The 25334-nt window shown below is 35.8% G+C and overlaps 1 protein-coding gene across 4 annotated transcripts; it reads right to left on the bottom strand.

Moving 5' to 3' along the window:
• Positions 1-1642: 1642 nt before the first annotated feature.
• Positions 1643-25187, bottom strand: USP44 (ubiquitin specific peptidase 44). Of its 4 annotated transcripts, none has more exons than XM_032493598.1 (6): positions 25087-25187; positions 12733-14224; positions 10283-10478; positions 7589-7697; positions 4145-4350; positions 1643-3294 (listed from the first exon to the last, which is right to left on the bottom strand). In XM_032493598.1, exons 2-6 carry the CDS (start codon positions 14152-14154, stop codon positions 3095-3097), a joined length of 2133 nt encoding a protein of 710 aa, XP_032349489.1. In that variant the 5' UTR covers positions 14155-14224; positions 25087-25187; the 3' UTR covers positions 1643-3094. The 4 variants fall into 4 exon arrangements, with proteins under 4 accessions (XP_032349489.1, XP_032349490.1, XP_032349491.1 ...); XM_032493599.1 differs by lacking the exon at positions 25087-25187 and adding an exon at positions 24827-25062; XM_032493600.1 differs by lacking the exon at positions 25087-25187 and adding an exon at positions 24137-24817.
• Positions 25188-25334: the final 147 nt, after the last annotated feature.

The raw sequence follows: 25334 nt of genomic DNA, 5'->3' as shown, positions 1-25334 counted from the left end.
TAGTTAGAAAATTTAAATTGAATTATAGGCTTTTCCATTACTGAATCACATTCTCTAACACCCTGCCCCTGGACTAACTTGGATTCATAACATTGATGATGTTTTCAGGACCTGAGGTTACAGTGATGCTTTTTACAGCAGCTAAGTGCTTAAGTTGAATGTAAGATGCATAATACTTTGAACTGAGCCCCACAACCAATTCTTGAACAGATTGCTTGAATTTTGTGTAAATGTTTTATGGGAATGTTCCCACGTAGTTTCAAAATTGTTATGTATCAGGGTAAAGCCTTAATTTGTATATGCTTTAGCACAATAAGATTGCCTTTGGGATGCTGTTTAGTTTGTCTGTTTAACATTTCTCTCATAGGAAGAGAAACCTGACTTAAGTACTAAATCATTTATTATACATTAAAAAGCTGCTCTTTCAGATTAGAGCTATAAATGAATGTTATTTTGTAGGGTTAAACTAGTTTTTAGCTACATGAGCCATGTTTATTATGGTGCTAATGGTCAGTAGCTACCTTTGAATAATTTCTCCATTTCCTGTGATGATGTGCTAGTGGCAAAGCCCACCAATTCATGCCTGGACACATTACAGGGCTTGGACCCTCCAGCTAGCTCTTTTTGGGTTTTGAGTCCATACCTTTCTGGTGTGCTTTGGTGGGACGTGTAAAGTGTATTGATTTCTAAACCCAAGAATTTTAGAATTGACCATGAGGCAAGAATTTTGGAGCTTTTAAGACATTTTTAGCAATAGTGATCTCAGACCAAGTATGAGCTCCAAGCTCGCTTCCCAAGTAACTGTTGCGAACAATGGCATCACTGCATGCCTCTGGAAGGGATATTCTTCTAAGTAGGAAAGCTGTTACTTAAGAAAAAAATTGTATTACCTACTAGCCATGTATCTCTTGAAATCAGTTTGTTATGTTTACAATGATGTACCTTATTGGTAACATAGTTTGATGTTTAACAATAGTGCCTTTAGTAAATTATTTTACAATCAAAACACGTTGTTTTTTGTTAGATCATCTTAGCAGAATGTACAAGTCCACACTGAGGTGAACTATAAGAAGCCTATGTTTCTGTCCATTGGCTAGGTTTTAGTTTTTTTAGTTTTATTTCAATAGACTTAACTTTTTTAGATCAGTTTCAGATTTTTAGCAAAACTGAGCATAGAGTAGAGTTTCATATACCCCTCCTTGTGCAACACACAGCTTTCCCTGTAGGTTTTAGTTTTAAGAGATTAAAAATAAAGTAAAAAATCACTATTTCTTTCTCATATATATATTGTAATAAGTACTGAAACAAGCAACTGTACCATTATGAACATAGCTTCCAGTGTTTTTAAACTATCCCACTAAATTAGGTACTAAAAGTTGTAGACGCTAAATATAAAGTAATCCTTGAAATTAAAAAAGGCTAGACTCAGGTATCTTGACCACATAAATCTTTAATGAGGTATAATTATGTTAACAGTTGAGGTAACAACTTGCATAGGTATTTAATAAATGGATGATTTTAAACTTTAGCTGTTTAATACTTAAGTGTACTTTTGGCATGAATGATTTGTCTGCTCAGTGATAAATTCTCACTTGCGCTTCATCATCAGCTCTCCCAGATGACTTGTTCTCTAAAATTTAAGGAAAATTTCCTAACAGAGTTCCTTTTCAAGCTTATACTTAAGAAGTGATCACTAGCGGAGGACAGCGTTCTACAGGATGTTTCTTTCATGAAGATTTCAACCTGCAAGCAAACCCCCTTGAGAAAAAAGATGTGATCTAGTGGTTACCACTGAGCTAAGATCTTTCATCTGTAGAGGTTAGTGGATTCTCCTCTTCCTGAATAAAGTTAGCAGCAGTAGGACTTTAAAGAGATCTAATAAGATTAGTGGGGAAGAGCAAAGAGTATTTCAAACTATTTTTAATAAAATTCAAGTTTAATTTTTAATTTTAAAAAGTCAGGGCCCACTGTTTGAATGTCTGAGAGGCTCTTAGTATTCAAATAATCCTAGAACAGTTAAGTAATCCAGGCTTTAGTTACTTAGAAAAATGAGATGCTGAACATTTTGCCCAGTTGCCAATTTTGAACAATTACCTTCTCTGTCCTATGCATTTTTTTTCTCTTTTAGACTTATTTTTATCCTTTTAAACTACAAATCTCAAGATATGGTACAAAGCTTTAGGAGATCTAATATTAAATACATAAAATGAACTCATATCCAAGTTGAACTGTATTTGTATTACATCATAATATACTGTTTGCTAAATTCAAATTTTTATATGACTGCTTTATTAGAATCTGGACAAACCTGTTTGCTGCCAGACAAATCACAAGTCTTAGCCATCATTGCTTTCATGTCCACAGTACTGAAGTTTAAATTTAAACATGCTGTTTATAAAGCTGTCATTTTCATTGTATACAGTTTGACTATGCCAAATAAAGAACAATTACTAAAACTTAATACATTTTTGAAAAAAGGAAGTTCCATTAACCAAAGTAATGTCTGTGTTAAGACACACAAAGCCTCAGGAATATTAATGTCACTGGTGAGTATTTAGGTGATACCTTGATATTTCACTTTGTAGTAGTTTAACTCCCTTCAAGGGGCAAAGGTGACTTCATATAAATTTCCCGAAAGAAACGTTTTTATTTTTTATTTTTATTTTTTTGGTAAGACTATTGGTGAAGAAAGTCTAATTTCATATCTAATAAGAATTTGTACAGAAAATAGCTACCAAAAAAGAAATGTATAAAATAATGCCACCTGAACTTCTTCAGTAGAAGATTGCACAACTTCATGATCTGAGCCAATTGAGACATTAAAATATAAGAGGTAACACCAGTTTGAGGTAAACACTAAAAGTTTAAAACTGCCACATAAGTGGAAAAACTTTACCTGCTGTCACTGATATACATATACTTATGCTAACACTGTCTCTATAAAAGATTTGTTGTAGTTAGATACAAAATGTGTAAACATGTGTTCACTGATTAATAAGTAAAAAATAAAAACAATGAAGCTCAAAATTGTTAACTCAGCCCTTTTAAAAAGTATATATACAAATCACAAAAAGAAAGCCCCACTGTCTTTGGATCAGCTAAGGATTTCATTAGAAGAGGTATCAGCTTCTTCATTGGGATATTGACTACCAGACAGGAGTTCTGGAGGCAAGAGTTTAGAATGTCCATTCTCAGTAACTCGCTGGGTATAAAACAAGATATAAGCTTGGGCCTTGCATACTTCATCCATAGTGCACATGCTTAGCTTGGAATCATTGCAGTGTACCCAGAACCCTAGAGTAAAGCACAGAAACAGACCTTAATGTTTACAAAAGAACTTAAGAAATTTCCAGTGTAAATTAAAACATGGATTTAAAGACATTAGTTTCAGTGAGAGCTAAGTTTTTTTTTTTGAAGGTGGGAGTAACTGTCTAGCTAATTTACTTCTTTTAATGTAAAATGTAGCTTGGGCAGTATGTTACTCTGGAATTATCTACCTTTATCCTAGAAGTAATTCGAAGTTATAGAATCTGATAAATTCACTTGACACTATCTTTAATTCCTGGTAAAATCTTACCAATTAATGCTTTTGCTGCTAAATCATTCTATAATGTGAATAGTGTACAACAAACTCATAATAGTTTAGTGTTAAATTAATTGCCTTCATGGGTTATTTGGACTTTTTGTCCATCTCTCTTTTTTTCTAGGGTCCATGAGGCAGTAAGTGAAAATGTTCTATGTAAAAACTTGAACTCAAAGTTTGTTCCAAATATCTGTGATCCCCCAATTCATTGATGCTCTGTTCTTTAACGAAATTAACTGAATTAAACCAGTAAACAGAGGACCTATTCTTGGAAATGTGCCTTTGGCATTTTCTTTTAGTTAATGAGACCATCCTTATTGTCCTATCCTTACAACCCTTAAAAATCAAAACTACTACAATCCTGCAGAAAACATAATATCTCATTTTCTGCACAAAACTCCTAGTTTTTAACGAATACTACTGCAGAAGCATTCTTCTAGAAAGAAAACGAGGTCAAGTGGCTTTGCTTAAGATGATTTAGTGGCCAATTTATAAACTGCTAAATCGTGAACTCTGGCTTTCAAGTCTAACCCAAGGTAAAATACTTTCTCTCATCTATACCTCCTTCAGAATTATAACAGTAGGCAGTGTAGTGTCCTGCGCCAAATCCTTTCCCATGGTGCATTACTACAGCAGATAAGTCATAGATAAAACATTCTGGTCTGAGGGATTTCAGGTACTCCCTGCAGCAATAGGGCTCCATGTTTAAGATCTCTTCAAAGCCAACGTGAACACCAATCTTCTCTCGATTATTACGTCCTGACCACCTATGAACAAACCACAGTAAAATTATCAACAAAAATCCAGGGGAGATAACCATGTACTACGTCCAAACAGTCATAATAATAGAAGGCCTCAGATTGCATAGAATATAATCATACGTATATATATAATAAATAATGTAAATAGAAAATCCTTTCAATGCTGGAGTTTGCTATAAATAGAGAAATTTAGGTTTATTTACCAAACAGGTACAGTCAGATTTTAAAATAAATATTTGGCTTCTGTAGTTAGATGATAATACAGGGGGGGAAATTAACTTTCAGAAAAGTATGGCCCTATGGCATATTCCCCCTTCAAACAGATAAATTCAAGGCACCAAATGGATTTTAAATTCTTTACTGTCTTGTCAATACCTTGAGGAGATTATCCCAGAAGCTAAAATTTATTCTTGGAAGACATAGTCTGGACTTTCTTGGCCAGATGTGGAGAAAAAGCAGTAAAAAGCAAGGCACCTCTAATTCCTCAGAACATTTCAGAGTTCTTCATACTAAAAATAAAAACTGACCCTTCCCTGTGTGTAAGTCAGCATAACACCCATTAGTGGCAGACCTCAAATAATGCTCCTGTACTGTCTCTCAATCTGTTGGTCATGCTTCCCAGTACTGGATCCAAGCATGGCAAGCAATGGTTTTATCATACACATAGCAGGAGTTGGTGCTATGGAGCAAAAATAATGTAATATATGGTAGTTCTTTCAAGAGATTATAGTCCAATTTGGGGTGGTGTAGTGCAGAGACAAAAGATAGACACATGAAAATATGGTAGTGTTTAAGTATTAAAACATGAGATTAAAAGACAATAGCAGGTAGAGAAGGGAGAAAAGCATGCAGACAGTTTTTAGAACGAAAAAATGTGAAACTGCTTGTTAGCACAATATAAGATGGTATCGAACTAAAGATAAGACTTGCAAACTATGTTATCTGCTTGATTAGAAGTCATATCCCAGTCTTTCCCTATTAAATGTATAAAAAAAATCCTGCATCCTGTGTACCTTTATCTTAAAGATGGAAGACCAAGGATGTAAAATAATGGGACTTGCTTGATACAAGTTTCACCATTCTCACTTTATCTCCCTTTTATTGTACCATAAAATTTAACTCTTAAATTATTTAACTATGCTAAATAAATACTTGTAAGTTATCTAATTAGAAAATATTCCTGTTGATTAACTGAATACCCATTTTTTTCTGCTGACAGAAATACAGTAAAATGATAAAGAACAAGATAACACTATATCCAAAATTCATAATGGTTTACTTCTGAGGAGAGGGGGAAGGAGTAAGACTGGGAGGCATACATGGGAAACTTCTTAAGGTATTAGAAATGTTCCCTTTTTCTTATGCTGCTGCAAAGCTCCTGTGTGCCCCTCCCCCATCACACTCTCCCTTTTATCTTTTATATACCCTATATATTTTATGCACTGACAAATGCAATAGTACTTTTTGAAGACATAAAGAGAAAGGAGAAAGATAAATGTGATAAAGGCAGCATAAACATGGTCTCTGAATCAGAAATACGGCATGAAGCACCAAAAATGTTTTGGACAGAAGGGGAGCCAAGTAAATTTGAATTAGAGCTTCAAATAGCAGATTAAAGCAGCAATTATGAATAGATTTTTCAGTAGTTTATAGTAAATTAAATACCAATTTAAGTAATAAAAATTTAAGTCCTTTCTATGATAACTTTATGGAATCTTATACATATTCTCACCTTTCCATGTTCCCTGCCCCTGGACAATATTAGCCTCCTAACTTCCTGTTTCCATTCCACTTGAAAAATCAAAACACCATGACAGGTGTCACCTGATTTTTCACTAAACCTTTTGTTATATGCCCTTCCCTGTTCCTTCGTTTATGTAGCTCTCTTAGGCTAAAGTGCTCCTCCTATATACACCTCAGTCACTTAAATAATATTATGGGGCATCAACTATGTATAGAGCTCATCCTGGGCTTTGGAATGTAGGAGTGAAAAAGACAAGATCCCTGTCTTTCCTGAGCTTTTGTTTCACTGGCAGGGGCAGAGAAATAAACTACTTATTGCAGATAGTGGTTTTTGCCATGAAGCAAAAACAGGGTAGGTAATGTGACACTGAGAGTTGAGTGGTGCTATTTTTAAATAGGATGGTCAGGTAAGTCCCCTCTCAAGAGGTGACCTGAATTATATAAAATCCCCTATGCTATTAGAGAGGCTTTCAGAATGTTTAGACATCAACTAACTCCCTCTGCCAAGGCTCTGATAAATCAATTTGTATAGTTTGTGATACTTAGTATTTCTACTTCACCATTATTTCTGTGCATGCCTTACTGTAGTCTTCTTGAGAAAAGGATCCTACTTTATATTCCACAAAGAATATGGAACAACATCTTGTATTAAAAAGCACTCACATAAAAAAAAAAAACCACCATATTTGCTGACTGTGTAACAGCTTAAATAACTAACTTTAGTTATTTCCATTAACAGTGATTATCTCTGGGAAGTGGGACTGGAAAGAGGTGCTTTTTGGGGGCTTTTACTTTACCTTCTGTAATATTTGAATTTTTTTTTTAAAACATGTATTCTTTTAGTTAAAAAAAAAAAAAGGGAAAGAAACCAGAAACACCTCCTGTGTATAAGAAACATGGTCTCAGTAGTTTCCAAATCATAGCATATAAAGTAACTTCTCATTCCTTAAAAGAGCAAATTCTCGGGTTAACATGGTTATTACAAAGTATGAAACCATATGCTTTTGATTAACCAACAGATTTGCCAACTAATTTACCTAAATATATCTCTGGAAACTATTTTGTTTTTGTTTTTTAACTGCTTTGATTGAACTGCTGTACCATTGTTCAAACATTTTCCAAGGATGAAGCAATTAGGCCAAATACTCTATAAAGATTTAAATTAAAAAATTTTATACCTAAAACATGCTGAATATTGAATATTATTCACAGAAACTTACAAGGAGAATAGTATTACCTAGTAGACAAAATATGAGGAGTCTGCTAATCAGCAATGCATTCTACAAGGGAAGCTAATCAGAAAGTTACTGAACATGGTGTCTACTGATCAAGGCTAGAGACAATGACAGAATTTTTCCTTAAAAAAAAAAAGTAGACAAATCATCTACTAGCCAAGTATTAAAATTTAATTCATCACGTGTGTTAAGTTCTGAAGTACAAGCACAAGGAATGTCAAGTTAGAAGTGCATAGTGGTAGGCAGTTGTTTATACTACTACTAACCTGAATCGTTTGAGATGTAGTCTGAGAACCTGAGGTAGGTGGCAAATCATAAGCTGTTTTTGAGCTTCTGTGAGTACAACTGGTTTTGAGGAAAACCTTCTACGCTTTGCTGTGGTATCAAAGACAGAATGAGAATCAAATTTAATGAAAAGCTCAGTAAACTCTTAAAAGTAATTCAGACATGTATTATATATTAAACATCTACTGTGTTACAGGCATTGTACTGTGCTAGAGACAAAGATGGCCTTGCCCTCAAGACACTTCTAATTATATAAACACACAGCACAGGTGACCCTTGAACACAGGTTTAAACTACATGGGTCCACTTACATGTGGATTTTTTTCAATAAATATACAGTTGGCCTTCCACAGGCTTTGCCTGCACAGATTCAACCAATTGCAGATCCAAATTTATCTGCAATTGGCTGAATCCACAGATGTGAAACCTACAGGTATGGAGGGCCTACTAGGGGATTGAGCATCAGCAGATTTTGGTATAAGCAGGGGCTCCTGGAACCAATCCCTCCAGTATACTGTACATGACTTAATATAATCCTGCAAATATAGCACTATAACATTCTGTTGCCTTAATATTTTAAAATGGATTTGGCTATGCCAACTAACAGGAAAAGTTACACTCTCCCTAAACATACTTTAATATGCTGTTATTTTTAAAAGTTTCATGGTCAGTTCATTTATTGAGGCTAATCAGGATCCCAGGGGCATGGGTCCTTACTGTGCAGAACACCACTCCACGTTTTCTGGGGATCCACCCTAGGACTGGCTACCACCTGAAAAAGCAAGCCTTTACTAGCTCTGCATCTGAGGCCTCCCTCAGTGTCTTGCCAGATCTTAAACAAATGGAACTTAAGATTCTTTTTGTTTACCCTCTACTCCTTTAGAGGTCCACCTTTGGACCTTGTCTTGCACCTTCTGGCTGAGCAGTCGGCTACCAAAGTTTGCTTTTGATGTCCAGGAGCTGTCCTTCAACTTGTACATCCACTGCGACTCCAGACATAGCAGCAGCTGCTTCTCATGTAGGAAGGATAATCACCACCATGAGGCTGTCCTCTAACCCATTTCCATTTACCACCAGAATCCTTTCCTCCAGGTCTGTGCCCCTGAAATCTACACATCCAGCTGCTGCTGAACATTTGGGACCTACCTTTGGATTGTCTCCCAGAATATATGGTCCAAGTGAAGCTAGACAAAGGATGTCAACTCCTTGGACTATAATTTTGAACATTTTTTTTCGGCGTCTTAGACTTTTTATTTTATTGTTTTTTTGGGAGAGAGGAGGGAGGCAATGAGGTTTATTTACTTATTTATTTTTAATGGAGGTACTGGGGATTGAACTCAGGACTTCATGTATGCTAAACAGGCACTCCACCACAGCTCCCCTCTACCATACCCTCCCCACCAGACTTTATTTTAAACAAAGGACTCTTAAAGATAGATGCAAGTCAGAGCCAACTGACCCAAACTGCACCCTGGCCCAAAGAGTACTTGGTGTTCACAAACGATCCTCAATGGTAAATGCCAAACATTTATCTTTATGTATTAAATTAAAGCAGCTCTTTTCTGCCTTTACTTGGTGGACCCAGGAGACACATCCAAACGTGTTCTAAAACCATATTCTGCATTTATTCATAGTATCTTTCTATTCCCAGATTTGGTGATGAAAGCATTTCAGACCAGTTACATTTATGTCCATGAAAAAAAAACTTCACCATACAAATTTAATAAAGGTTTATTTTTTTCTAACCTTATAAATCTTAGGTTCTTTATAACAGTTCACATTAGATAGCACTCAGAAAACAATGTTAGTATAAGTTGTTCTAGAATGATGAATTGATGTACTTCTAGAATCATTTTTTTCAGACATAGAAATTAAGGAGAATACCTGCAAACATATAGTATAAACACTAAAATGCCATGTACACATTGACAGAGATAAAGAAATCAGATAAAGACACAGCAGATCTGATGTGGTTTTATACGCCATTTCTCTGTAACTGAAATGGCCATTTTATCCCCCAGTGTTGGGTTCCTGTGCTCACCTCTATTAGAAAGCTTATTATAGCAGATCTTAATTGTCTGTTTCCTCCATTAGGTATATGTGGGCATCTTGAAAGTGTCTTACTTCTGCCCACAGCAACTAGAACAATGACTAATACAGAAGAGATAATCAGTAGATGGTTTTTGAATAAATCTTTGTTTTTGTGAAGCCAATATCCATAGCAGCAGTCCAGCTATATATATATTATTTCCTATTATACAGGTATGTATATACATATATACATGTATTATCCATAAATCAATGTTTTGGTATGTAGCAAAAAGACTCAAAGCAAAATTTCGTTTGGTACTAAATACCATGGTTTTCTTTTACTATTCCCCTTTGCTATTTTATCCTGCCCTCATGTATTAAATTTAAACTTCTTACTTTATGAATCCTTTCTCTCCACAAGTGACTATAGGATCAGAATTTGTTTAATGTCATCATAAGGCAAAACAACCATGTAGTTCACAATTGCCAATAAAAAGTAGAAATACCTAGCCAAGTTTCTTTTGATAAACTAACAAAGTTTATTTCTCTAACTGCTACTTAAGGAATTTCTTCCAGCTTCCTCTCTTTTGTGTTTCTCTTTGCTAATCTTAGAAAAGCAAAGAGAATATACAGTCTCTACTTACAATTACACTGGTCACATATGTAGATTCTTCCTTCTAAAGCTTCGGTTTCTGTGAATTTGGCCAACATTTCAGTAACCAGACATGGCTGGGAAGCAGTATCTTTTCCACTGCATTGGTATCTTTCTGGAAATTCCAGTGACAAGTCCCAGAAAGGTTCTATGGTATTTGATTTGTTGTCACATGCAAGACATGTAACCTGCAAATAAAAATATTAGTTTCTTAGATTATAGTCCTCTGTCAAAACATTTACCCCTTTCTAGAAGTAAGTGCCAGTAAATAAGCTTTTCTTCTGGAAATGCATCATCAGAATTCTGGACGATCTGCTTTATATTATTTTCAAGGAATTTAAAAAATTATTATAATTTTTCCTTCCATAAGCTCGTTACGCATTGATGGGCTTTAACTACTTGACATTTGAAAAGCTCCAAGGGCATTAGTCAAGCCTGAATTTTGTAAAAAAAAAAAAAACAACAAAAAAAACCCCAAACTGGATTCATTTAATTAGATATACATTATGTGTGTATATATATGTGTGTATACACATATATGATATATGTGATATATTTATGTGCATTTAATTTAATGTGTTTAGATTATTAGACTTAAGTTTCTTTGCCCTTTTTCCTTCCTCATCTTTCAGATTTCCTCTCCCCTAATCCTTACAACCTCTTAACCATGACACAAGTAAAGTATTATTAGTCTTTTTTATATATAGATATTAAAATACAGTATCTTTTTATATACAGTATATTAGTATATACAGATTTTGAAGCCCTACCAACTGAAAATGTAAAAAGACAGTACATATAACATAAATAACATATAACAAAAATGCTCCTGCTTAAAGCAAACATCACTACATTAATACCCTTATCAAAATTCAGGAACCACAAAGAATATGGGGCATTTCTAATAACTTATATAGGGAATATAGTAACTAGAAAGGGAAACAATAATACCTTCAGTGAAGCATTTGGCAGGATTTAATGCCAACAAACACTGCTCATACTTGAAGACAAACTCTACAGATCAAATAATCTACACATGATATGAAATATTACTAAACTCTTTCATATAAACTATATTCCTGGAACTGACAACAAAATAAAACTATCTTCTCTGATACAGGTTTTAGATTTAAGAAACTGACAGAAAGAAAAGGGGAATATCCCTAGTGTTTTGTTTGGGGACTCAGTAGGCCATGGTTTGACCTTTTGAGAACAGTTCCTTGAATTAGGGGAAAAAAAAAAGCCATTTCAGCAAACCAATCTCTGAATCTTCTGAGATGACCAGTTTCCTCAGAGTTTATTACACATTTGAAGAGAAGAGAGCAAAAAGCTTGCCTAATAATTTTTATTAATTTCAAAATTCATCCATAAAGGAAAAAAAAAGCACTTAGCCACTCTCACACTATTCAAAATATAAAATAGTAATGTTCTGGAAAGAATTTTGTAACTAAGTATCAAAAGTCCAACCCTTTGACAAAGTAATTCTACTTCTAGGACTCCATCTTAAGGAAATCATTAGGAAAAATATATTAATTGATTGTGACATTATAATAATGTAAAAATAATAGGGGAATGGTTAAATAAATTATGGTATATACATATGATGGAGATTGAAATGTTGTGAAAAGAATGATCAAATATTTTAATGACTATGAACAATCTCTACATTATTAAATGAAAAAAATGAAAAAAGCAGCTGAATTAAACATGATCACACAGTTAGGAGAAAAATATGTATAAATATTTCGAAGAGGAAAAAAAACTAGGTGGAAATACACCAAAATATTACTAGTCTAATGTGTGGGTTGTGTGGAGTTATGGGATTAAGACATGATTTTTCTTTTCTTCTGCATAGATTTACTATATCATATAGGTTTTCCATGAATATATATTACTTTTATTTATAAACATGTATTTTAAACTTTTGCATAAAAACTCAGAAATGACAAAGATGGTAGAAAATAAAACTGCATTCAACACAAGCACAACTCTTATTTGCTAACTGACACAATGTAGTATCTATATATTTCTGAAATAGCAAGTGAAATAAACTTCATAGATATTCCCTAAGAAACACATTTGAAATATTTAAACTAAATTCCAGAAAAATAAACTATAAAAACAAAAGGTACTATTACTACCATGAAAGTTGAACTGAGGAACAGAGGCAAGTGGACAGGAGGAAGTATAGCCCAATTATCTCAGTTAAAAAAATTTTTTTTAAAGCTCTATGCTCTGGAAAAATAGAGCGCCCGTGTCTAATAACAGTCCACCAACAAGTCCACTCATTCTAGAGATTCATTCATTTTGTGATTTTCACGAGGAAAACTTTACAGCTCTAATTAAAGGGAAACCACTCAGGATCATTCTAGATGAAATCACATTTTTAGGCTTCACTTTATGAATTCGCCAAGATGAAAATAAGATTGAAAAACTCCATACCTGACTAAGAAGCTGTCCATGAAAAATATTATTCACAACGTTCAGAACCTGTTTGATAAGTTTCCTTTGAGAAGTGGGGATAAGAGCCAGTAACCTGGTACCAGTTGTCTCTAGTTCATGTTGTATTTTATCCAGAAGTTCACAAAGAAATTCCTGAGCATCTTGTTGGGCATAACCACGAAAAGCAGGAATTAGTCTCCATACTGAATGTAGCATCGCAAATGGTGAGACCAAGGCCCACTTTCCAGACCACATGACTTGAAACAAAGTATGCAGTTCATGACAAAGAGAAATGTATTGTGAACTTGGCTCCCTAGGCTGAATAAGTTCCATCTTTCTACTCTTTGATGCCCCACCACTTAGTCCTGATGATAAACTTGGATGTCTGGAGCGAACAGAGCCTGTTTCTTTTTCTTGGTATTCATTCATTTGATATACTGTATCTGTGACTGGAGGATGCTTGTAAGATGATCTTGTTTTATCACTAGCTGTCACAGCCAGCCATCGGTTCAGATCAAGTTTTAAAAAACACTGTCGAAAAATAAGTAAATGACTCAATACTTGAAGAACAGAATTCATATAGCAAGTATTTCCCAAATTTCTCAATCCTGTTACACCAGGAGTTACTATTGGCCTTCTTTTAACAGAGGAGTCACTGGCTTTTTTTAATCTTACATCTTCTGAGGTAGATACTGTATCTTTTGCTGGTGATTCTGAGGTTTGTAATGGTATGTGAACAGGAACTATTTCTATTGTGGTGGACTGAGCTAGACCTTGCAAACGTAAACTCTTTCTCGGAGGCATACTTTCCAATTCTGCTTTAACTTGTTGCTCTAATTCTTGCCGTCTTTTCTTCACTTCTCTTTTTGCTATTTTTTCCTGAAACTGTTCTTCATGCCTTTTTCTTCCAATGGGTGACTGTTCAAACCAAATTCGAAAGATTTTACCCATTAGTATCCTTCTCCTGTGCCAAAGAGCAGTATACATTTGATCTTCATTTTGAAGCAGAGATTGGGCACCATCATGTAAGAAATAAGAATCATCACTTGTACCCATAGACTGTAAAATCCTTCCACTACGAGTGGTGCAGTGATAATTTTGACTTTTGATTGCACTTAATGTACTTCGTAGTAATTTCAGGTCTCCAGTTGCATTATCATTAAGAACATAATCATCACAAAGATAACAAAAAACATACATCTCATTCACCTCCAATGCAACAGGATGACTGCTTTCTTGAAAGTGCCTGAGTGCATGTTCTTCAATATATCTTCCACAGGCAACATGGGAACAGCTAAGGCAAGCCCAAATTGATTCACTTGTATTACAGTCCACACAATGCCATTTCTGAGGGTTGAGGATGGAATGGTCTTGAGCAAGCCTCAACTGCCCAATGTGTTTGCATTTATCCATTGTTAGCATTTATTTAGTCTAGCTGAGAAACACATAATCCAAACAAGTCTCTGTTCACAGCACTTGAAGCATCTGAAAACTGAGCAGAACAATGTCAATTTTTAATAAAAGAAAAACAAGAAGCCAATATTTTTCTTTTAAGGTATTTTTTCAGGAATAATTTTATAAGTTTGTTCCCTCTGCTCCCAATATCTGGGCTGCCTGTCATAATACATAGGCAGCTCTCACTTTCCATTTACTGTTGACTTCACTAATCTCTCATCCACCTTCCTCTGAAAGAACATGCACTTTACTTTTTCTGATGGTTCCGTTTAAAAACTTTGTTTTTAGTTTTATGCCACCATCTGGTGAAGAATGGGTACTGACCACTTTTTATATTCCTTTTACCCAACAGTCTGAGGGCAGTTTAGAAAACTATATTCCTTTTCTTAAAAATTGGGACTGGCAAGACCCAAATATATCTCATTAATGTCTACATTCTGAGAGCCTTATGTGGAGTTTTTACTAAAGCATAACTGTAGTTAACAGCATGGGTTGTGAAGTAGAAAACTTAGGTTTGAATGCTACCTCTCCACATACTGTTATATGTCTGATTTGAGCAAATATTTTAACTTCTCTAAACTTCCTTTGTAAAACCATGAAAATCATACCACCTTCACTGAACTGCTGAAGAACTGAGGTAACAAAATATTTGTCTGGTATATAGTAAACACTCAGTAAACAGTATTTATCTAACACATAGCTATAGTGAATAAATCAATACTATATTCTATTTAAATAAATAATATTAAATATTCTAATTAATTATGACTTGAAATTTGGCTTTCCATTAGTAAATCAATAATGACCTTTAATAATGGCTCTGTAGCATACTCTGATTTGATTGACAATTTGCCTTAAGGAGAGAGACAGAAGGAGATAATGCTTTTGTGTTTGAATAGACTCTCAGGAATGTGCAAAGATGTATAAGCAAATAAAGAGAAAAGAGGAAAAATATAAAGTAGGTGGTGGCAATATAATGAACTTTTACATTCTGGCAGGCTTAAGCATTATCTGAAATTGGAAGATTATTCTAAAAAACAAACCTGCACACCAAAAAAAAAAACAAAAAAAAAAAACAAAAAAAAAACCCAATATAATAAAAACAAATGTGATTTTTCACCCAGAAGCTTGTTCCTTTATCAGTTAAAGGAACACATCTGGTACATGTTCCTAAAACCAGTCAACTGAAATCTAGTCAAAAAGTAGTGAATCATAAAATATTTTTTCCATTGACTTAACATAAATTGAATACAAATTGTAGGTGGCAGGTGGGGATCTAATTACAGAACACTCAGAACATTGTATGTAGCATGATCAAAGCTTTACATTTTTTAGGACAGCAACACAGTATGAATTTCAATGGTACTTGCAGGTGCCACCTCCAGGCCCCTGAGAAATCTGCAAAGGGCAAGTTGGTTTTAGGTTCCTTCTCACCTCTTTTTTGGTAAAATCTACTAGAAATCAGTGACATCTCCTTACCCCACCAATTTCTTAAATTTCAGTACAAGGTATGCTGAATATAGACACCAGTTCCAGCTCTCACATCCACATCTGTACAGATTTCATTTCTTTTCCCTCAAAATTTCCTGAAGTTCAAAATCCCATCAAATACAGTATTTTATAAGAACTAACTTTCAACAATAGCTGCTAATGGCAAAAGTTAGGTATCAGTGATTAATATGCTCCATTATCCTAAATCCTCCCAGGTACTGAGGTTAATAATCTTGCAGGCAGTCATCTTGGACCCCTCTCCTTTTTACTCCCTACACCAATGGTTGGCTCTACCTGCAAAATATATTTAGAATTTGACTACTTATCTCTACTGCTACCACCCTGAACCAAGCCACAATCAAGTCTTACCTGGATTACTGCAGTTAGGCTCCTAAATGGTCCCCCAGCTTGGATCCTTGCTGCCACCAAAAGTTTACTCTCCATGCAGCAGCAGCACACTCTGCTTTTAGACCCAGACAATGAGGGTCCAGACCTGACAATTTAGGGGCCCCTGCATGGCCCTATCTCATTATATGGAGTCAGCAGAGTCAAGGGATGTGGCCCCTGGAACCAGCAAACATCCCCAACTCCCCTTTTAAAACCATTCACTGGTACCTGGAACCTAAAGAATTCCCTGCCCCAATCATCCCCAAAGTCTGCTTCCAGGATCTATGGACAATAAAAAGCCACTGAAGAATTCTATAAAGGAGAATGACACAATCAGTTATGTAGATTACAGAGGGATCTGCATGGCAGATCTAGAGGAGGGATGAGTGATTAAAGGAGACTCTACTGCTCCATATATTATAAGGTAATTAAAGCTGTAGCAGTGCTGAAGCAAAGATGGCAGCAGAGGTAGATTAGTGCTGACCAAACATTGGATGAAAGAACAGATTCAATACAGAGATTAAGAATCTAGGGCTCTCTTCTATCTACTTTTATTTAAGAAGGATCATATGAAGAACACAGATAATTTAGTTAAACCTTTGTTTCTGGCAAGTCATAGACAATAATTACCAGTTCAACTTCTGGTAGAGATGAAGTGGGAAATGCTATTTACATGTAAGGAAAATTATTGCACTCTAAAATATTAAAGAAGTGGTATGAGTTGACACCTTGCAGAACATTCAAAAAATAATGCCCCAAAGGAAAAAAAAACCTAGAAAGAATACACACACACATATGTATATTCATCCATTCATTTTCAAGTTATCACTGGGTAGCAGGGACTGCAAATTATTTTATTAATCCATATTTTAAAATTTCCAAAAATAATGAATGTGTTACTTACATAAGTTTTAAGTAGGAAAGAAAATACTATGTATTTGATACATTATACAGTAGTCTCTTTACTTCCTCCTCCTCTATATCCTGTAAATGCATTCCCTTAGTTATAAGGAGTTTGCCTATTTTATTACAGTTGTTTCTAAAAAAATCTATTTAGATGATGGCAAGGTCCCTGACTTTCAACAGGAAGTGCCCTGTAATCTAACACCATGATTCCATTTGATGCGAAATTGTGAAGTGTGAAATGTTGATCAGATGCCAACTCTCTGAGAGGCAATAAAGCAGGGAAGAGGTATCACAGCAAAACAGAGAGCCTTCTGGGATCCAGATGCCTGGGTCTAACACTCAGCTATGTTTACTATGTGACCGAGATAATTATGTCCCACATACCTCAGTTTATCTGTAAAATAACAGCAGTAACAACATCAGTAGGGTTGATGAGGGAATTAGGGAAATTTATATTTGTAAAGCATTTACAATTCCTGTTTCTTAATAATACAGCCCTCAGTACATCTTAGCTGCCAATAATAACAACAATATTACTACTACTTACTACTGCTCCTCCTCTTAAAAATACTAGTTTTCCTCTAGTTTTTATCACTTTTAGCTAGGGGTTCTTCTCAGCCAGATGTGTACTAAGATGAACTTAGATGCTAACTGATAATTAAGATGTTAGCAGAGGACTAAGGTCTGACCTCTCCCAGGGGTATTTGCATTTTAAAAAGGGATCTTTCAGATAAAATCGTCTTAAAAATCCAAAGAAGTGAAACCAGAATGGTGGAATGACAGATCATGAGATAAATATTTTAGAGTAGGGGGCCCACTTACCCAGTGTATTTATGAAAGAAAGCAGTAGGGGGTGGATGACCAAGGAAAGGGCAGGGAAAAAAGCAGGAGTTAGAGAGAGCCAGGCTGCTGCCACCAGAGATCTCCAGTTTGCTCCGCTGCCTGAAGCCACAGCTCAGAGACAGTTACTAGGGTATTCCCAAAGGGGCCTCACCACACAAAGATCTAAAAGCTCGGAGGGAAGAAAGGGGGATGGGAGTATTTTCCTGACACTTCCTATTTTCCTCTACTGGGTTCAGAGCACTTCTTTTCATTTGCTAATCCACTGCTGAGAAGCTAAGTGTTAACTCTGGCTTCAGCAGTAGGGTAAGTGATTTTTGGCAGTATATTCATTTTGTAGGGAGTTAACAAAACATTTTTGCATATTCCATGTAGATTCTGATAAAATATTACCTGTACCTATACATAAAAGCAACATATAAATAGTCAAGATGTTTTGAATGAAATCTATATATAAAGATTAAAATTATCTGTATTCATTTTAAAAAGTTTCACACTTGAAATTCCAACTAACAGCTATGAAATTACTTTTTTAAAACCAAGTATGCTTTATTTATTTTAAAGACAGATGGATTTATAAATATTATGAAAGCTTCTTTTCACTGCTTAAAGACAATAAAAATTTTAATTTGTTCAAAGAAAATCATTCAAGCTATTCAAACTTTTAATGCCATATAACTGAGCAAGCATTTTCATTTTTAAAATTCCCTTCAGCAAATCTCTAAAGTTTAAAAAAAATTGTATTTGAATTACTGAAAGCTAATTATTTTACACAGATTGTATCATTAAAGCAATTATAAAATAGAAAGCTAAAATGACTAGAAGAGAAATAAAACATAAGATCTTATTAGATGTGGTATTTTTAGTCCAAGGTTTATGTCACACACAAACATCAAGTAAGATTATAAGTAAATATTTAACTTGTTACAGTTCAACAGCATAAAATTGCTTACACTTTCTGAAGTATAGTGAGGACTTTCTGAAATTAATTTTCATTTACTCAAATTATAGCCCTTTATAACATACAACCAGGCTTTAAGCATATAGCAATACCTCTCTGATCTATTTTAACAGCTCTTCAAACTTCTTGTAATGAACTCAACCTACTAGCAGAGATTCACTGATCAGATCTAGATAGCTGTCTACCAAGACTATCTTTTGGTCTCAGCCTTTTTGAACCAGTCTCAGGCACACTAAAAACTCAGCTTACATATAAGTCTTGCCTTCAGAGAACTAGCTTTTCCAATATTCTCTTATTAAAGATACTGTATTATCATTCAAGTACCCAGGCTAGAAATCTTAAGTTGTTTTTTTCTTTTTTTGACATCTCCCTCCCAATTTTTCCATGCCAACATTCAATTTGTCACATATATAGGGTTATCATTCCACAAGTCTTTTTCCTTCCCATTTCCAAACTAGTATTCTCCTTATATTGTTTTGGGGTTTTTCTGGCGGGGGGGGGCGGGGCGGTAGTTAGGGTTATTTATTTACTTATCTTTTAATGAAGGTACTGGGGATTGAACCCAGGACCTCCTGCATGCACTCTGCCACTGAGCTATATACCCTCCCCCCAACAAATCATTCTTGAAGCACAGCAGTAGACTCCAAACTGGTCTCCCATCATCCAGACTCTCGCTCTCCTTCACAGTACTATCCTGCCAAATTAATCTTCAAGTTTGCTTTGAGCTTTTAACTCAAAATCCTCTGTTCCTCATAGTCAAATAAAGCAGTGGATTTCTAACTTTGACTAAGACTCAGAAACTTTACATTGGGTTCCAGTAAATGTATGTATGTATGTAACACATGTACCTGGAACAACAGCTTCACAAAGAATCCTTATAAAAATAATGTGTTCTGATATTTCCTATTCTACTTCATTTTTTAAAAAAATGGTGGTCATAACTCACTAAATGGCAATTTTTCAAATGCAACAATAAAACATATTATAATTTGCGACTCTTGCTTTCAAAATTCTCCAGATTCCAACCTATCTTCTTTGATTTATCTTATTACTCCTTTGCCATGTGTACTCCAGACAAAAAGAATCCACTCCAGCTAATTTTCTGAACTCATCTTCATCATTCCCTCACCTCCATCTTTTAAAAATTTATCCATCCTTCAAGGCCCAACTCCTAAAGTATTTCTAGTTTAAGAAAATGTTCTTCTCTAACTTCCTAAAAGGCTTGGATTATGCCAAATGTAAATCTTTGTGTTTATTTGTATACACATCCTTACTCTGCCACTCTTATCTGCTGGGTAGGTTCCCTATGGTAAAGGAAGGACTCTCTTGCATCTTTTTATCTTCTTAATATAAAAAAAGTAAGGATTTTATGAAGATCCTATAGGTTTAATAGCCATATTGTTTCAGGCTAACAAATTCTTGGCACAATCAATCAACTAGTATTAATTGCAAGTCTTACTTCAGTTTTCTTTATGACATTTACATCAGTGGTTAAAAATATAAAGTCCTTGATCACTAGTAACCAAAACTGCCTTCTCCTCTTAATCATGTGCCCATCTTTGCCCAGCTAAGGCAGTTTCCTGTTATTTTGTGATACTGTAATTACCCTACCTTCCCTATCCTTAACCAAAAGCCTACCATCTGTCTTATTCCATGCTACATGCTTTCAGATACCCAAAACAGATCTGATACAAAAGCAAACTGAAACATCCTTGCCCAGCCATAATTATTTTAAATTTTGATATGACAAGTAGTGACCGTTTAAATAAATATTTGTGCTCCAAATATAAGTATTACTAACAGCTACAAGAATCACTGAAAAATTAGAAGAGTAGCTAATTTTTTACCTCAAAAATTAATATTCCACTGTAAATTTTAGTTATCTTTAACATGATCTTTTTTAGCTGACCACTCACTTTCCACTTCAGTTTCTTTAGAAGACACTTAGAAAGAAAGCATGGAGAGGTACAATATACTTAGAAGCTTTGAAAGTTCCTACAAGAGGTTAGATACCAAAGATTAGTTATATGAAAGTAATCTAGATTTTCTAATCAGTGCAATTAGTAGCACAATTTTCAGATTTTTCACTTTAAAAATGTTTTTATGAAAGTCAGGAAGTTACCATGAAAAGTAACACACACACAAACAGCCAAACTAAATTACTATTTTAAAAAGTGACACAGAGTGTGGGAAATGGTTAATATACATTTCTAGAAAGAGTATTTTAAAATGTGAATAATCACTGAAACAACAACATCGTGTTCTATTAAGAAAATCCCCTTTCATAGCTCAAACTTAGTCAAATAATCATATAACATTTACATTTTATATAATTCCCAGTGTCTTATGGCACAGTTTTACAACTATTAAATAATTTGTCTAAAAGTCTTGAAAGACCACAAGATAAATCTAAACTCCTTAACATGGCATATAAGAGCTTTGAAATTGTGAACAATATGTACTTTTCTACTCTCATCTGTGATGAGTCTTTTCCCACACATTTTTTGTTACAATGTTTTTATATACAAATGACTACATTGTGAATAAGTTCAATTTGTTAAGCTTTTCATAACTGGGATATAAACTTTTGCTTCATAGGAAATGGGTGTGCACATTTTATATAAATACTTATATACATTCTACTCGTATTGAAGGAAAAAAACCATACATACCACTGGACATAAAGTAGAATAAAATTTATATACAACTGTCACACTAAGCATCTTTATCTCATTAAAGAAAATTCTCCTGAGACTTCCCAAAGGGCTGGATATTAAAGAGTAGGCATTTGCTGAATCTTTAATATTTTTTAACAAAGGTTATCTTTGTAATAAAACTTATTTTTCTTTTAACAGTACCAAATAACCTAAACAGATCCTCTAAAAGCTATTAAAAGTAGGAATATTTGTTATTTTCCATAATAAAAGATAGGAGGAAATGGCAATTTCAATAGGAAGTAGGCCTTAGGAATTACTAACCACCACAATCTTTACAAGCATTTGGATAAGAATGAAAATAACTTTATTCGCGTAATTAGGGCAAACTCTACCCACTCCTTAAAAGCAGTTTTCAATTTTCCATTTATTTCATAGAACCACCACAGTACCCTGTCCTCTTAAGAGATGTTTGTAATATGCCAAGGGTCAAGCATGTGCCTGGTACATAGAAAGGGGTTCAATATTTTTGAATGAACAAATTATTGAACGAATAAACACAATGGGCTCTCAAACTCTCCCTGCTCCCTCTTAGGTATGCTATTATGCCTATTATGTGCTTTGGCACCTCTCCTTGTCAATCATGATGTGGTTCTTTTCCTTTATCCTTAGAAAGGCTCTGGTTATTCTTTCTTCCTCTAAGGATCTAGAATCTATAATTACCCTGATTTCGCTTGAAACTCCTCATTAAACAATAAAGGATACTCTTTTTCCCTGGGCCTTCAAGTCTCCAGCATGCCTCTCCTGAAGCACAGACACTGAATCTAGTTGATGATGTTCTAACAAAAACCTCCTGAAAAGCAAGTTCTGCTGCCAGCTTATTTGATTTCCTCACCCATCACAACTTACAATTTCACTCATAGGCAGTTTTGTTCCAAAATATTTACCATTACACCAATCTACTACAGCTAACTTCATAAAATGGGGGAAACATTCACAAAAATATTGAGCATTCCACTATGGGTCTAGTAAATTGAGGTCAAATACTTTGTGTAAAATGCCTAGACTATCATTCTAATACATCTATGACTTGGCCTAACGAGTACATTCTTGGACTATAAATAAATTAGCTTTTTTTCTATTGCATGTAAAACTCCATTAAAAATGAATTCTTTATAATAAAGTTTTTATGATGTCTCAAAGTCCTGTGAAAAACTAGTTGTACTCTTATAATAATCTTTGCCAGAAAGCCAGTCTTTATAGAATCCTTCTATATTTTACTTGCCTGTCACCTATTTGGGTTGGGTTTAATGCCAAAACTTGTCACCATTATTGAATCCAGAAAATGAATGAGCATACATTTCCTATCTTGATTAGACTCCTAAACCTGTACTCCAGCCTGTCTCTAACCTCCCTCAACCAGACAACTCCATTAGAATCTGGCAATATGACTAACATTCTGACTAACATTGCAGGAAGGAGAAAAACTTCAAAACACACTTTTTTTCTGCTACTAAGAAGCCAATATGTTGTCTTTCTCCATACTTCTCTACCATTCAAAACACAATTCAACAAACATTTACAGGAGTTTTTTCCTCCATGTTAAGCAGTAAGTCAGGTGCTAAAGATACAAATAAAATACAGTCTGCCCTCAAACAATACAATCTGCCTTCAATCCAAAAGACAGAACATCCTCTCATGTACCACCAATGCTATAATACTCAATAAGATTCAAGTGTGTAGAGGAAAAACATGGTAGAGAGTATATACGGTACCTTATTCCTTTCTTTTTGTAGTGAAAAAAATAAATGTGAGAAAAAAGGGAGGGGGTAAAGACAGTTGAGTATAATTAATATACTTCAAACATTTAACCCAAATCTTCCATTTTAAATATTCAAAAGAAGTATACCATTTTATATTATATTAAATGCAGATTCACCGGTCACTTAAATTTTTTAAGCTGAAAAAAATCTGGGACAATTAATATTTTAGAAGACAGATAAGACTGATGTACAATCAAAAGAGCCAGGACATTTCAACTTTCTACAATGTATACCTTGAACTATTTGTTCATTATCAGAATGTCTCTAAATTTCAATATAGTCAACAATGATAAATACTGGATTGAAAAATCTGCTATCCATTGCAAAATTAATGGCTAGTACACAAAAAGCTAGAGAAACTGCAGTGTGGGGGAGAGGCTAAATGAACCAAAATGTTTTAATTCTCTTTCAAAAGGCCTGAGATGCTAAATTAAGGATAAAAAGATAAGGGTTCCAATATATACAAAGTTTTCATTTCTTTCAAGACAACTGAATCTCACTGTAATTATGAAATATTCTATAAACATGTGCTTAACTAATGTTTGGCGTTCCGAATTTGACCACAGTGAACAGCCAATTCTTTTTCCTTGTTTACACCAAATGCTGGTTTTAAAGACAACTCAAAACTGAATTCCAGGCTCAAAGTTACCACCTTCCTACTTTTACCCCACAAGCATCTACTTAACAGATAATAAGGAATTCAAGTGCAGGGCCTGAAAGTCTTATTTCCATGCTAATTTCACAACCCCATTACCTGCAAAATATGACAATTAAGGCTTAAAAATGGGGAGTGGGGGGTGGGGGCTTGAGGATAAAGCAGCTCTCAAGATTTGCTAAGCTGCTTTTTTTACTTCCAAAATTAAAACTGCAAGAAATTATCCAGTTACCTGTAGAATTTACAACGGCTCAAACTTGAAGTTGAAACAATTACCAAGTTTCACTTTCTTTTTTATTGCCGGTGGGGATGTGGGGAGGGCCAGTTTTACTATCTCTTAACCTTGAGCAGTCATTTTTTTCTCCCTATGCTGACACGCTTCTTACGCCCCACAAATAAGTTTAGCCTATTAGCATTCCTTCTCCGAAGGCCAGCGGGAATGTTTTAGGAAGCTGGTATTCAAAAACCCCAAGTGTCTCTAAGTGGCAGCAGGTGCTGGCAGTGCTGGGACCCGATCGATGAAGGGAAGGCAAGACATTCCTTCTAAACGGAGAACTAGAACCGCCCTTCCTAAGCATCCCAGCGGCGCTTTCAGCATCACTTGGCCGCAGTCAGAGCTGGGGGTAGGATGCGGTTTTACAACAGTGCCAGCCGCAGAGCGCCCTAGCCCGCACCAGATACGCGATCAGATTCGCAATTACATCTCCACGCTCCGGAACGCGGGTTAGGGCACTAAGCCCCTCTGCATCCCCTCAAATTCCTCAATTTCGCCCCTTCTCCTCCCAACTCCTTCCCCACCAGCCCATCACTGGGCGACTACGCGGTGCCCCTGGCCACAGGGGACGCAGCTCCTCGCAGCATCTCCAGGCACTCAAGAGGTGGCCCGCCCCCAGGACGCCGGCCAGTGCATCGCTCGACCCACCGTAACTTTCCAGAGGCGCTAATTCTAAATTCGCCGGACCCGCCGCCGCTGCCACCTCCTCCTCCACGCGCCCGTCAGCTCGCTCCCCTTAGTCCGTCCGCAGACCCCTCTTCTTCCCTCAGGACCCCCTGCGCCCTGCGCGGCGGGAAAACCCTGCCAGGTGCCTCCCGGCCCCGGGGGCTCCCGTCGGACCTCCGCTCCCACAGGGAGCCTCGCTCCGTCAACCGCCACAGCCGCGCGCACCCCTCACACACACTCACCCGCCCAAGTCAGAGCGGCCATCTTAGCGCTCGTCTCCGGAGCCCCCACAGTCCCCCTCACCCCAGTCCCCCGGTTCGGCGGCGGCAGCGGCGGCGGCCCGGTGGGGCCGCTACGTCAGCAATGACGCTGCGGCAGACCCCGCCCCCCGCCTTCAGGGTGCCGGGAGGGGGCGGCACCGCTCTGCACGGCTACTGGGGACTTGTGGTGACGAGACTGAGGGGGAAACCCGCGGCCGGGCTCCGACTCA

The sequence above is a fragment of the Camelus ferus genome, chromosome 12 (assembly GCF_009834535.1).
Source record: "Camelus ferus isolate YT-003-E chromosome 12, BCGSAC_Cfer_1.0, whole genome shotgun sequence".
NCBI lineage: Eukaryota > Metazoa > Chordata > Mammalia > Artiodactyla > Camelidae > Camelus > Camelus ferus.
The sequence above is the reverse complement of the archived record's forward strand: the minus strand, read 5'-3'. Positions and strand labels throughout refer to the sequence as shown.